The sequence below is a fragment of the Sorex fumeus genome, unplaced genomic scaffold, assembly GCF_029834395.1.
Source record: "Sorex fumeus unplaced genomic scaffold, SorFum_2.1 ptg000265l, whole genome shotgun sequence".
Lineage (NCBI taxonomy): Eukaryota > Metazoa > Chordata > Mammalia > Eulipotyphla > Soricidae > Sorex > Sorex fumeus.
In genome coordinates, this window is record NW_026606322.1 from 39,307,236 (window position 1) to 39,322,848 (window position 15,613).

A 15,613-nucleotide genomic window follows, 5' to 3' on the forward strand; every position below is an offset into this window, starting at 1 on the left:
AAGGTGAGAAAGAAAGAAGATGTGAAAGTATGGCTTTTAATTATTTATGTATATATATAATATATATCATATACACATGTGTTGTAATTATGCTATATAGTTTTGATTTCTTGATAGGTAAAAAGAAATTAAAACGTTTCTAATATATTTATCATAAATAATAGAATACAAAGTAAAGAAATCTACATAAAAGTAGTATGTTAATATGAAAAGATCAAAATACATAATTAATAGCAAATTTCTATATTGCATGTCAATATCCTATTCAAATGTGAAATACAGTCTGACTTATATTTATTCTTTGCTACACTCAGAGTTTAGCATGAAGCAAATGGTATAGTTTTATCAACTATATAATCTTGCTATTCCTGCAGGTGGGATTTATTTGAAAATTAAAAGTCTTTTTTAATTGGCAACAGCTGGTATAAAATTTATCAACCCATGAAGTGAAAATATCCCTTATAGAAAATCAATGAGGAGTAGTGAGAGAGAAATTGTGTAGTAGGGTTGACAAGAATTGGAGATAAAAAAAAATCTATGAAACCATGCAGAGTGTCCCTAATCATAGAAAATAATGCACAACACTATACACGTCTCAGTTTATTTCTAGAAAGTTAATTAAAATCAGCTTACAATAGGCTATAATAGATTACTAATAAAAACACAATGAATGAATGCTAAAAATATTGCTGAGTGAAGAAAACCAGATCCAGATGGTAGACATTGTTGGGATTTATTTGTGTTAAATGCTATTACAAAGATCAATAATCTGTGGTAAAATGTAGAGATAATAGTTGTCTGGGCAGAGGGCTGAGGCGGATTCTTAATTCCTATGTATGGGAAACTGAGTAAAGAGAGCCATGGGAAGTTTCTAAATTAAATGTGACTTGGGTTACAAAAAACAAACAATTCCAAACTTATCACATGGAACATTTCTGTGCACTTCATGTAAATAAAATTAAAATAAATAAATCAAAATAAATAAGTAAATATTAAAATAATTAAATTCTGGAGTTGGATAAATAGCATAGCAGGAAGGACACTTGCCTTGCAACGTGACCAACCCAGGCTCAATTCCTAGTATGATGTAAAATCCCCGAGCATCAATAATTGTAACCTCTCGGCACAGTGCCAGGAGTACCCTCTGAATACCATGTATAACCCCAAAACCAACAAAAGAAAAACCCAAAACAATAAATAGATTCCAAATTGCAAGGACGTATACATAAAACTATATAGTGAACTAACATTGTTGAAATGCAAACAACAAGATGACTCATAATGGACATACATGTGATAAAGAATTAGACTATGATTGTAGGATCTAAAGCGTTTGGAAATGGGTTTGGGTATAATAGTCTTTTAATTGCTTTCTATGTTTGAAATTTTCATATTTAATAGATGTTAGAAAATCTAAGCAATTTCCTGTAAATTAAAAAGGACTCTGTCCTTCAATTTTAAATGTTTGATTTGTTTGCAGTGCTTAATGAAGTTATGTGAGTATCTAATCAACCTTACACACACAACAATGTGTTCAGATATAAGTGAGTGTATATATATATCTATGCTTAAACAGATTAGAGTGCTTCCCTGTACCTAATTTTTCATGAAATGCATGGTTTTGGGTATTAGATAAAAATCTATCCAAAAATGATAATTATTAGAAAATATTAATTACTTTCTTGCATATAAGGACATTTTTTTACAATGTTTGGAAAATACGAAATTTGTCAAAAAGTATTTCTTAGCACATACAGAAGTTTTGATAGCACCTAAAACTTGAAGGTCATCATCTATTAAACTTTGGGATATTTGGCATAGTTTATATTTAAACGCACTTTGCCTTAGTCTTTAATTATGATTATGACCAATGTCCCTTTATTCAAAATAAGAAAAATTATGCATAAATTACAAATGCCACTTCATGATCACCTTTCACCTTTAAACCAAAGTAGAAATTGGATTTTTTTTGTTGATCCCAATTTAAAGTTAGTCTTTAATAGTCTGTTTTATAAGTTATTCAATTTTTATGAGATTTTGTATATCTAACGCAAGGAGCAACAACACAGTACCCAGGATCTTACAGTTAACATCTATTCCTTACAGAAAACAAATTCACTCATAAGGTCTCAGTGAAGCCTGAGAGAGGCACTTATTTGTGTAATGTGATGCTGGTATTGATACTCACAAGTATGCAGCCTTTCCTTCCTCCAGTTCTTTACTTTTGCCACTGGAGCCACTTTTCTTCCCACACATTCTCCTGGTGATGCACATCAATAACCCACATTGTCGAATAAAGAAACAACTGACGTCGGTTACCACGAGGATTAGCAAAAGTGCCGCAACTCCCAGGCCAATGACAGCTCCAAGCCCAAGACCATTAAAAAGTGTGTCTTCAAAATATAAAACAAAACAATTACATTAAGCCTCAAGTATGAAAAAGCTAGAGAATTTTCTAAAAATTATCTTATCCAAGAAATACGCAACTAAAAATACAGGAAACATATGATAGTTATAAGCAGATTCTGATTGAATAATTCTTGGGTACAAAACTCTGATTTTTAGATAATGGTTTAAATAACTTTTATGCTAATGGTTAGAATTTTTATTTTTGTTGCGAACTTATTTTAGAAAAAAATACCTCTTAATTAACTTACCTTTTACTTAATTCTTGGGTCCCTGTGGGGAATATTATGAATATTGTCATATTACTAAATATACTCTATCAAATAATCACAGCCATTAATAGATCATCACTATTAAAAGGGAAAGAGTCAAAACTCTTGTGCAAAAAGTGTTAAATAATTGTTCCATATGAAATCATTTTAAGCTTGCAAATGACGGATCTAAGTAATTTACATTGACAGAGTATGGATTTTAAAAATGCATATCTACTAATATTTTTTAAAACATAATCTTCGAAGAAAATGTTTCACTAGTATTATTTCCTGATAGTATTTTGACAATTCATATTAGGATATAAGTAAATTAAAGCAGAGCTATAGTAATTGTGATCTCTCTGAAATTATATCAAAATATAGAAGGAAAAAAATGAGGGTCTCTGTTCCTCTGCATTTGATCCCCCGGAAAACTTAATTGTTATGCAGATAGCATTCATGAAAGACACGACTGGGAATAGGACAGAGTTAGCTGAATGGAAAAACTGAAATGGCAGGAGGTGCTAATAATAGTAAAAATGAGCCAAATTATCACAAAACATAAGATTTCATAGTTGTGCTAAGTGAGGTAGGTTAGAAAAAGAATGCCATTTAGCAGAAGATTTTACTAATCTATGGTATATTAGTAGAATATAATATACCAGAGTCTCCTGCCCCCACGTCTGGCTGTAATCACCGGGGCCCCTTGGAGGGAGGACGGTTGAGTTTCTCCCCCCCCCACACTCCAAGCAGAGCCCCAGCAGCTGAGGATCTCCGGAGCCAGCCACGGCCATGCGGGACCACTCTCCACACTTCTGGACGGGCCTCATGCATGAAAGAACTGGCAGAGGAACCCAGGCATGCGGGTCCCGGGGCTGAGGTCTCCAAGCCTATTCGAATTGGGACTGGGCCTTCTCCAACCAGACCCCCCCATCTTCCAGTAGGTAGGTGTCACACCCACAAGCTGCCGCCAGCACCAGGTTGGCCCCATCAACGGCCAAGACACAGAGAATATAAAACCCAGCTCCCGGAAGACATCTTATTATCTTATTTTTCCTTTGGAGAACCTGGCAGACTACCAAAAGTATCCTGCCTGCACAGCAGAGTCTGGCAAACTTCCTGTGTCATACTCAATATGCCAAATACCGGTAACAATAATGGGTCTGATTCTCCTAATCCTGAAAGAGCATTGAAATGGCTCTTTTAAAATCTCAGGGATAGGAAGAAGGAGACATTACTGGTGCCTGCTCGAGGAAATCGACGAACAACAGGATGTTCATGGTCGTGATCGTGATGGTATATTTAAAAAAATAAACTATGAATTGTCAATAAAATGGTAGTTAATGGAGGGGAAGGGGTCAGATATGGCAGAAATGGGAAGAGGAATATGGTGGATAATGACAAAATTATCATTATGTGGTGGATGTGTTATGAGATATATACACATACATATACACATGGGTGTTTTAATCTGTTCTTCTGTAGCGCTGTAGCACTGTCCTCCCGTTGTTCATCAATTTGCTCGAGTAGGCACCAGTAATGAATCCATTGTGAGACTTGTTGGTACTGTTTTCGGCATATCTAATATGCCACGGGGAGCTTCTTGGCTCTGCAGTGTGGGTGGAATAGTCTCGGCAGCTTGCCAGTTTCTCAAGAGGGGCAGAGGAATCGAACCTGGGTTGGCCACGTGTGCTCCAGCCCTATCTGTACTTCTACAGCTTATAAATACTTTAATGCTGCATCAATATAAATTTAAAAAAACAAAAGATAATCAAGTTTTATGTGGCTGCTATTGAACATGAATAGACTGTACAATTTTACCAATAGCACTGTAGCACTGTTCTCCCGTTGTTCATTGAGTTGCTCGAGCAGAGCTAGTAACATCTCCATTGTGAGACTTGTTGTTACTGTGTTTAGCATATCAAATACGTCACGGGGTAGCTTGCCAGGCTTTGCCCTGTGGGTGAGATACTCTTGATAGCTTGCCGGGTTCTCCAAGAAAGGCAGAGGAATCAAACCTGGCTCAGCCAGTTAAGCCATGTACAAGACAAACGCCCTACTGATGTGCTATCGCTCAAGCAAATTTTAACAATATAGATAGAAAAATAAGCATAATGTAAAGACAATAGGTTATACTGTTAATACTGAATTATGAGAAGGGGAAAAGAGATATCTAAAACTGTGTTTATAGAACAGTCAAAACTGAGTGCATGACTATGTTTAAGTTTATATAACATTATAAAATGATAATGACCAATGGTCTTTTTTAAATGTTAAAATACATTTACTCTCTCTCCCCTTCTGGGTTCTGTGGTTTGCAAGAGAGGCATTGAGTGGCAATCATGTATGGTCTATCATCTACTTTTAGCATGCTTCTCCCACCCTGGGAGGATCCTCCTAACACCCTTTATTTGGTGCTCTCCTCTATCTGAACTTCCTTCTCCCCTAGTACGTGTGGCTGGCCTCCAAGTCATGGAGCAAAGTTCCTGGTACTAATTTCGGCCACTCCTGGGTGTTAGTCTTCCATTTTGTTGTTTTATGTTCCCCAGATGAATGCAATCTTTCTGTGTCTATCCCGCTCTTTCTGACTCATTTCGCTTAACATGATACTTTCCATGTAGTACCACTTGTATGTAAATTTCATAACTTCATCTTTTCTAACAGCTACGTAGTACTCCATTGTGTAAATGTACCAAAGTTTCTTTAACCAGTCATTTGTTCTCAGGCACTCAGGTTTTTTTCAGATTCTGGCTATTGTAAAGAGTGCTGCAATGAACAAACAAGTGCAGATGTCACTTCGACTATACTTTTTTGCCTCTCTGGGATGTATTCCCAGGAGTGGTATTGCTGGGTCAAATGGGAGATCAAATTCTAATTTTTTGAGAGGCAGGGTGGAATGAGGGGGATGGGGGTTGGAGGGATGCTGGGACCCGTGGTGGTGGAGGATGGGCGCTGGTGGAGGGATGGGTACTTGATCATTTTATAACTGAAACCCAAGCACAAAAATTTGTAAGTCTATAACTGTACCTCATAGTGTTTCACTAATAAAAAATAAATTTAAAAAATACATTTACTATTAGTGTTATAGTCGCATGCTCAGTCTGGAACTGATAGGGACTCAAGTGACGGATAACTTCACTGTGCATTCAAATCTGGGATTCAAGAAAGGCATTCCTCTCTCTCTCTATCTCTCTCTCTCTATCTGTATATGTATATATGTATACATACACAGATAGGTATGTGTTTGAATATAGTTGATATGTGTATATGAACGCATATACGTAAAAATAAAAAAATTTTCTAAGATGAGGTCCATTTTACTTTTATTTTTTTAGAGCTAGTTTGTCCTTTATTTTTAACTTTTTTGACATTTTAAAGCTTTTATTGATCACATTTATTTTATTTTTATCAGTGAAACACCATGAGGTACAGTTATAGACTTATAAATTTTTGTGCTTGGGTTTCAGTTATACAATGATCAAGTACCCATCCCTCCACCAGTGCCCATCCTTCACCACCATGGGTCCCAGCATCCCTCCCACCCCTCATCCCCCCTGTCCCACCCTGCCTCTGTGGCAGGGCATTCCCCCTTGTTCTTTCTCTCTTCTTTTGGGTACTGTGTTTTGCAAGAGAGGCATTGAGTGGCAATCATGTTTGGTCTATAGACTACTTTTAGCATGCTTCTCCCATCCTGAGAGGATGATGAGGTCCATTTTAATGTTGGCTTAAATTTTGATGCAAAGTAATCTATATAAACTGTTCATTTTTATAACCTGTAATATTTATCAAAATTTAGGTAACATGGTCACAATGTTATTAATTTTTTTGTATTCAAATACAAAGTTACTATGCTCCACCTTGCCAGAGTGCTCAAGGTCCTTCACTATTGTCCCTGTGTGATCTGTACTATCACTTTTTAAATTAAATTTGTTGCTACCATCAGAATTTTAGTTTTTTTCCTGCAAATTGGCAACTCATATTTCCATTTATTTTATATAAATGGAGCGATAGCAGAGTGGTAGGGCATTTAGAGTCCAGCAAGCTACCAACAGTATCTCGCTGCCACGGCAAAGCCTGGCAAGTTGCCCATTATGTGTTCAATATGCCAAACATATTGGGCTGGAGCGATAGCACAGCGGGTAGGGCATTCGCCTTACAAGCGGCCAACATGGCCGACCCGAGTTCGATTCCTCCGCCCCTCTCGGAGAGCCCGGCAAGCTACCGAGAGTATCCGATATGCCAGACACAGTAACAACAAAGTCTCCAATGGAGACGTTACTGGGCCCGCTCGAGCAAATCGATGATCAACGGGAGGGCCTTTACCTTTACCTTACCTATGCCAAACACAGTAAAAACAAGTCTCATGATGGAGATGTTACTGGGCCTGCTCAAGCAAATTGATGAACAATGGGAGGACAGTGCTACAGTGCTTTATATATTTTCACGAAGCTCTAATTATTTTTTTAGCATTCTCAGAGCAGAAAGCTAACAAATAAATAGGATCCTATATGGAATATATTGCCCTGAGACTGCTTATGCAACTTTTGGTTCCCTTGTGCTACAAGACACAGATCACCTGTTTGCACAAGGTTTGAATAAAAATGGTATAATAATTGATTATACTTCCAAGCAAGGTATGAGCTTTATTATCACTCTTTTACTTTTTTGATCAATAAATAATGAAAACTCAAGAATGCTGGAGAAGAAATAATGTTTATTCCACTTTCAGAATCTCTGCTCAACATCAAATTTTATCTAGGTATTTATATGTTGGGCTGGAGGGCATTTGCCTTGCACGTGGCCAACTGGGCTGACCCTAGTTCAATTTCTCTATCTCTCTCTGAGAGCCCAGCAAGTTACTGAGAATAAGTCACCCACATGGCAAAACCTGGCAAGCTACCTGTGACATATTCAATATGCCAAACATAGTAATAAGTCTCATAATGTTACTGGGCCCACTTGAGCCCATTGATGAACAATGGGAGCAGAGTGACAGTGATTTATATGCTGAAAGATTAGTATTTTTTGCGATACTAATATGTAGAGAAATTAGTTTCCAGGGTCTATGTTACATAACATGAATCCCGTTTAAAGAAAAGCTAAAAAACACAAATATTTTTCAGTATTTTGTGTGATTTTGGGAGGTGGTATTCTAGTATGCAATTATGAAATTATATTCTAAATAGAATTATTCATCATTCATACAAATATCTCTAATAATTATTAAAAACATAATGCAAGAAGTCAATCCTGAGCCTAAAGTCAAGGGTAAACCCTAAGCACTGTGGGAAAGGGCCCCAACTCACTCTCACAAAATATATCAAGAAATTCAAATTTATTTTAGGAAATAAAAATTATTTCAAATATAATGTCCTCAACATATCCTATTATTATGTATGATGAATGAAAAATTAGCTATAAATAATTTTGACTATAAATAATACATTTTCTTTATAGTCATCATAATACACAGTATTCAGAAGCCAAAATCAGGAAAAAGCTGATTAAAAATACATATGTGATTAAGCACTAGCTTTTCTATTCACCCAATGCGTCCCCCATGCTGTAAGCAAGTCATTACTTTCCCACTTAATTAGGTTTCTTTGGGTATTACCATTGTACTAAGCAATAAAATCCACAGATCCATGATGTTAGGTAAATTAATTCATGATTTAATCTTATATATATATTTTAATAATTAATTTTCAGTTAAAACACTAAATCTGAGATAAGAAAATTCTGGTCACGTCACATACATTTGTGTGGTCCTGAAAAAAAATCTCAAATTTTTCTGAGACTTGCTATTAATAATGGAGGTATTTATGAAAACAACTTCAGTTAGTTCAGTGATTTTGGGAGATATTATTATGAATGCAATAATGTATCCAATGCATGTAACACATGTCCAAAACTATGTAGACATTTTTTAAGGACTGGAAATTGTTCTTTTTCTTTTCATGGAATATCATTATTAATGTAGACTTTTTTTTTTAAGAATTGGCAACTTTTTCTCTTCATAGTGTCATTTTACTCTTATTGTTATTATTTTTATAATATACAGTTAAATTAGTCTCTAATTGTATATATGGTCAGTAATCTAAGGTGAGACAGTATCTCTTTCTAACATTTGTTCCAAGCTTTCTTTGTGTTTGTGTGTGTTTTTTAATGACAGGCTTGGCTTGTTAGCTTTTAAATGGTAAATAATTTATTTGTGACCTTTTTAGCATTAAACCAGCATATTGATCTGTTTCATTTTAAACTTTAGAAGATGCTAATAGAAACATTACATTTGTAAAACACATTACGATGAAGGAATATTGATGCTGAAATACCTATTTTTTCTAGAAAATTCTGCTATTTTAGGTTATTACTAACATTCTTGAATGTTACTGGAAGTTATGTTTGTTAAAAAACACATTTATGTGATTGTAGAGAACGCACATGGACATCAGACAGATCTATATTATAAATTAATTGTATTTTCAAAGTCATTTTTCATTTATGTCATATTTAGAATATACTGCATGATCATACTTTCTCATAACTTATGATTTTAGGCTATACGAATTATAAAAACTACATGTAAATTTATCTGCTTAAAGTTTATTTCTGTATGGAAAGTTTGTCTTTCTACTGTTCAAAATTAAAGTATAATTTGTAGAATAATGTAATTGAGTTTGAAGAATGGAAATCATTCATTTCTAAAGAACAAATAGAAACCAATTTCTTTAAAATTAGTGTTGTTTTTATTACTAGAAAAATAAGCAAAAATAATTTAATAATTTCAAATTTATATCTTCTTTTTTTAACTTTCCAGAAAACAGTCATGTTGGTTTATAATTTTCAGAATGTGTCCATTTATAAGAAATCAATACTTTTTGGTTAGTCTGCTTCATAAGAAAATCGAAAAATTGAGATACTGAGAAGATAGTTGCAACTATATTCTTGGTAGAGAAGATAATTGCAGATAAAATACCTTGATGCTGGGTCTTAAATACAAAGTGATTAGCAACAGGTTTTATGCAATTTTGAACTTGTGATAATTTCAACATTAAACAATTTAAGTTCAGCATCAATTATCAACAAAAAGAATCAAAGTAAATGGAGTGTTTAAAAATATCTTTGGGGGGGGGTGCTTAGGCATAGTTCAATGGATAGGGCAATTTGCTTTACATGCGGTCAACCCTGGTTCTATGCTTGGCATTCCATATGAACCCGGAGCACCACCAGCAGTAATTCCTGAGTGCAAAGTCATGAGTAACCTCTAAGCATTTCGGCTGTATGCTGTAACCTGTCCTCATCCCCGCCCCCAAGAAAAAAAAGCAACTATACTCTGAGGTGGAGCTATAGTACAGCAGCAGGGAAATTGTTTGCCTTGCACACGGCCAAACTGGTCAATTGGAGGGATCCCATATGGTCCCTTTAGCCCACCAGGAGTGATTCATGAGTGCAGGGACAAAAGTAAAGCTTGAGCTCTACCCAGTGTGGCCCCCCAAGCCAAAATCAAAACGAACAAAAGCCCCAAATTAAATCACTAACGATTTAGCAATTTCTTGCTTTATTTCATTAAACTATTTCTCCCAAATTATCTGGTTTTTTTTTCAGACTTGGAAATTACTCGCTCTCTCTCTCTCATTGTATATTCAGCATATATACATATATGCTAAAATTTGGCATATTCATTTAGCATACTACACACACACACATATATCTACCCAACCTTGGGAATCTTCACATTAAAAGAAAAGAGTAAATAAGTTAGGGTTAGATTTAGATTTAGTCCTGGTCAACTACAATCTTACATAATATGTTTAACAAACCACAACACCCTAAAGGAAAGAGAGAGCAAAAGGGAATACCCTGGCATAGAGGTGAGGTGGGGTGCGGTGGATGGGGGGATGGGAGGGCTACTGGGTTCATTGGTGGTAGAGAATGGGCACTGGTGGAGGGATGGATACTTGATCATTGTATAACTGAAACCCAAACACAAAAATATGTAAGTCTATAACTGTAACTCATGTTCTTTCACTAATAAAATAAATAAATAAACATATATTTAACAAGTCAATTTAAAAGCAATTAGTCACATAGACCATGAAGCATAATTACAATATCCCTTACTGTAGAGTAAATTTAAGACACTTCATTTCTTGACCACCACAACTCTAGAAAGAAAACATATTGTTCAAAACATATTGTTCAATCCTGTTTAGTTATGTAAAGAAATGTTTTATAAAGCTACAAGGATTTCTATTTATTACAAAAGTTACAAGGATTTCTATTTATTACAAACTTGCTAAACAAAAACCTAGGTAAGTGTTGACTTAGAACTTTTTAATAGCCATCTCTCAGTTATAATAAATGAGGAATGAATAAATAAATATAAGCACATTTTAAATATTTAGGAAAAAGTATTCTAAATTTATATATTTTTGAGAAAGTATGACTGTCAGATATCCTCTGTAAATGTAATTGCAAGTTAAAACATAACATTTGTTTTAAAAACCTTGATTCATGGACATTATAAAATTTATTCTTGAAGACTGAAATGTTAAAACCACTGAAAATAGTAAGCTAAATGGTATGTAATAGTATTTCAAATGGTCTAAAAACACTGTTCTCTAGTGTGTTGTGATTGAGGGCCTCTTGCTCTAATGTGTTTAGTATGCATCCCTGAATTGATGGACCCATTCAATTTTGATTCATATTTAATTTCCCTATTTGAAACGCATTTCAAACATCTGAGGTTTAGAATGTCTGTTCAATACCACTTTAATGGTCTTAATTAGAAAGAAGAAAAAAAATCACTGCAAATTGCATTAGCAAAGATGATTAAAACAGTATTTTCTATTCCTTCAAAATAAATAAATAGGAAACTCAAGGAGTAATTATAATTGGATTTTATATAATTCCTCCCCTCTATATTACTTTATCATTGTCTCCACATGCCAGAAGAAATATCATATGTTTCTTCCTAAAATATTTTCTTTTAAAAAGTAGGCAAAGTTTTATCATGTAAAGGTAAAGGCCCTCCCGTTGATCGTCGATTTGCTCGAGCGGGCCCAGTAACGTCTCCATTGGAGACTTTGTTGTTACTGTGTCTGGCATATCGAATACTCTCGGTAGCTTGCCGGGCTCTCCAAGAGGGGCGGAGGAATCGAACTCGGGTCGGCCATGTTGGCCGCTTGTAAGGCGAACGCCCTACCGCTGTGCTATTGCTCCTTGGAAATAAAATATGGATGATAAAATATGAAAAATAATAAATTAGGGAGGGATTCTAAACAGACAGTAATGGAAATTCTCATTTGTTTTTGTTTCCACTGTGGCAGTCAATCAAATTGTTGCCCACACATTTCAACTAGATATTATTAAATCACTGGTTATAATTTTATCATTATTTTATGATAAATATAAATATCAACATTAATATTACTAACCAGATATACTAAGAAAATGTTCCTGGAATATATGTAGTGCAGTCCTTTGCAATTTTAAAGATTTTTTCAAGTTCATCCTCACCATTTATTTTGTTTTTCGCAAAGATCACTGTGCTTACTATAATTTCTTATTACTTGTTAGTTTATGATATGTTCTTTTGAAAGGGTTAGGTTCTTTTTACTTTTTTAAAAAACTTCCTATATTTTGATCAAATTTTTAAGTATTGCTAATATTGATGAATATTGAGATACAGACAAAATATAATTTAAATACAATGTGCACATTTTACAAGAGTTTTGAAAAAGAATTGTTGCTGGTAACCTCTTCATAAGGTCCAAAGTTTAAGCTCATTTCCATTTTCATTTTCAGCTGTGCATTTCACTGTGATAACAACTCAAAATATTTTTTTTTAAAAAAACACTTCCTCTTAGGGGCTGGAAGGATAGTACAGTGGGTAGGACATTTGCCTTGCACAAGGCCGACAGGGGTTCAGTCATCAGCATCCCATATGCTCTCCTGAGCACTGCCAGGAGTAAGTCCTGGTTGCAGAGCCAGAAGTAAACCCCAAGTGTCACCAGTGTTGCCGCCAAACAAAAAACAAAACAACAAAAGAACAACAGCAACAACAAAAATACCTACTTCATTTAATATGGATTTTGATGATAGCTCAGGGTCAGGGAATTTCTTTGCCTAAATAGACTCAATTTGATTTGATTCATTCCACTACCTGCCCCACCATAAGGTGACACTGTATACCCATAGCACAGCAAAAACACAGTAGCACAGACCTAATTAGGTCAAGTATTGAGCCACCTGGTCCAAATGGCTAAGCACTGCGGGAAGTGGCTCCTGGACCCTAAGTATTTTATTTGGCAGCCCCCATAAATAAATGAGAGACAAGCATTATTTGTAGCAGGGCTCCCATTATTGGTGGAGACCACAGAGTTTATACCTGGAAATGCTTTGGAGACCATGGGCTGCCTGGCCCCTAACCGGGAACACCTGCTTAGCAGACAGGTATCTATTCTTTGAGCTATTTCCTTGGCACCTCAAATATTTAAGAACTAATTTTTCGTATGTAGTTCATTTACTTTTGCATCTTCACAGACATTATTTTTTGATTCTTTGCAAAAACTGATATTAAAATCAATGTAATAAATACAATATTTATCGATACAATTATCTGTCATGGGTGACGTTTTTTACCCATTTGGGGGAAAATAACATTCTTATTTATTTATTTATTTATTTATTGGTAACTTTTTTCTCAGCTACTTGTCTCTTAGACTGTTCATCATTTCATTGTTGTCATCATTTATTTGTTTTAATGTGGTCATATTCATCTCCACTAATTTTTTTAAAAGATCAAAACTCCAGGGATATTAGTAGAAGAAAAAATTTAAAGTTATCTCCCCCAATCAGATTATAGTAAGAGTTCTATTCTTTTGTTTAACTGTTATATTGATTCCCTAGTTCACAGTATTTTTTTTTAATTAAAATATACAGATTCCAGACAAAAGATTTTTTTTTCCTTTTGGGTCACACCCAGCATTGCACAGGGGTTACTCCTGGCTCATGCACTCAGGAATTACTCCTGCTGGTGCTTGGAGGACAATATGGAATGCTGGGAATCGAACCCAGGTTGGCTGCATGCAAGGCAAACGCTGTGCTATCGCTTCAGCCCCCAGACAAAAGATTTTTGACAAAAAACAGAGGTTACCAGCTGGTAACCTCTATTTTTTTAAGTTCATTCAAGTTTGTGTGCTTCATATATTATACTGCTTACTGAACTAGCTAAATGAAACTCTATTTTAATGTCAGGCATTTATAACTAATTTAAAGCAGTAAATTGTAATTTTCCTCTCTCTCTCTCTCTCTGATAACTATATATATATATATAGTTATAAGGGACATAAAAACTACAAACATTATCAGTAATTCATTTTCTTTTCATGTTTTGTCTTGTTCAATAGCACAGCGGGTAGGCCTTGTATGCGGCTGACCCGGGTTCGATTCCTCTGTCCCTCTTAGGCAGCCTGGCAAGCTACCAAGAGTATCTCTCCCACACTGCAAAGCCTGGCAAGCTACCCCTGACGTACTCAATATGCCTAAAACAGTAACAAAAAGTCTCACAATTTGTCGTGAGAAGTTACTGTGCCCATTCAAGCAAATCTATGAACAACAGGGGAATAGTGCTACAGTGCACTTTTGTCTTGCTTTTGTTTCCTTTTCTTTGTCACACCGAGAAATGCCCAGGGTTTACTCCTGGCTCTATTGGGAGGGTTTCACTCCTGGCGGACTCAGAAGCACACGTGGCAGAAACCCGGGTCCTCGGTCATTCACATGAAAGTGCCTCATCCACTGTAGCTCCTGCCCAGTATTTCATTTAATAGCACTGTCCTCCCATTGTTCATCGATTTGCTTGAGTGGGCCCAATAATGTCTCCATTGTGAGATTTGTTGTTACTGTGTTTGGCATATCAAATATGTCATAGGTAGCTTGCCAGGCTTTTGCGGTGCGGTTGAGATACTCTTGGTAGCTTGCCAGGCTCTCCAAGAGGGGCGGAGGTATAGAACCTGGGGGCCCAGGTTGGCCGCGTGCAAGGCAAACGCCCTACCCACTGTGCTATCTTCTCTGGGGATTCAGGATATATAGTGAGCTATAAGACATGTGAATTATAAACTGAAATTCAGTTACTAATAAATTCAATTTATTGCATTCTTAACAGAGAAAAAGACGTGAACTGAGCAGAAATGTTAGAGAAATATGAAAGTGAGTAGTGTTTTGGGAGCACTGGTTGAAGAAGGTAATATTTGTGATGATTTTTGCCAAGTAAAAAGATGAATTCTGTGAGATAAGAAGATCATTTCTTTCAGAATATGACAATAAAAACACAAAAAAAGGAGAAGCATATAACAAAGCAGACACATACACATACAAAATTGGGAAAATAGGTGTGGGGGCTAGCGAGATAATACAACAGTTAAAGAGCTTGTTTTGCACATGGCTGGCTGAGTTCTATTCCCAGCATCCCACATGGTCCTTTGAGTAAGACCAGGAGTGATTCCCAAGTGCAGAGCCAGGAGTAAGCCCGGAGCCTTGCTGGGTGTGGCCATCCAAGAAAGAAAGAAAAAAAGAAAAAGACAGAGAGAGACAGAGACAGACAGACAGACAGACAAAGAGAGACAGTGAGAGACAGAAAGACAGAGAGACAGAGAGAGGCAGAGAAACAGAGAGACAGAGAGAGACAGAGAAGAGAAGGAAAGAGAGGAAGGAAGGAAGGAAAGGAAGGAAGGAAGGAAGGAAGGAAGGAAGGAAGGAAGGAAGGAGAGAGGGAGGGAGGAAGGAGTAAAGGAAGGAAGAAAAGAGAAGGAAAGGAGAGAGAAAGAAAAAAGAAAGGAGGGAAAAAGAGGTGTTAAGATGAGGGCATGAGGTTGATTAACAGATAGTGACTTTAAGGAAAAAGGGATTAGTGATGGAATTCTTTTAAAAAGAAACAAAAAAAGCAACAAAAACAA

General features: G+C 35.8%; 1 protein-coding gene across 1 annotated transcript in view; it reads right to left on the reverse strand.

Moving 5' to 3' along the window:
• NCAM2 (neural cell adhesion molecule 2) overlaps positions 1 to 15,613 on the reverse strand; it is a 442,733-nt gene that overhangs the window by 14,709 nt on the left and 412,411 nt on the right. Inside the window, exon 16 of the mRNA XM_056109214.1 lies at positions 2,189 to 2,393. Within this exon, the coding sequence (XP_055965189.1) occupies positions 2,189 to 2,393 (205 nt within the window). The remainder of the gene's footprint in view (positions 1 to 2,188; positions 2,394 to 15,613) is intronic.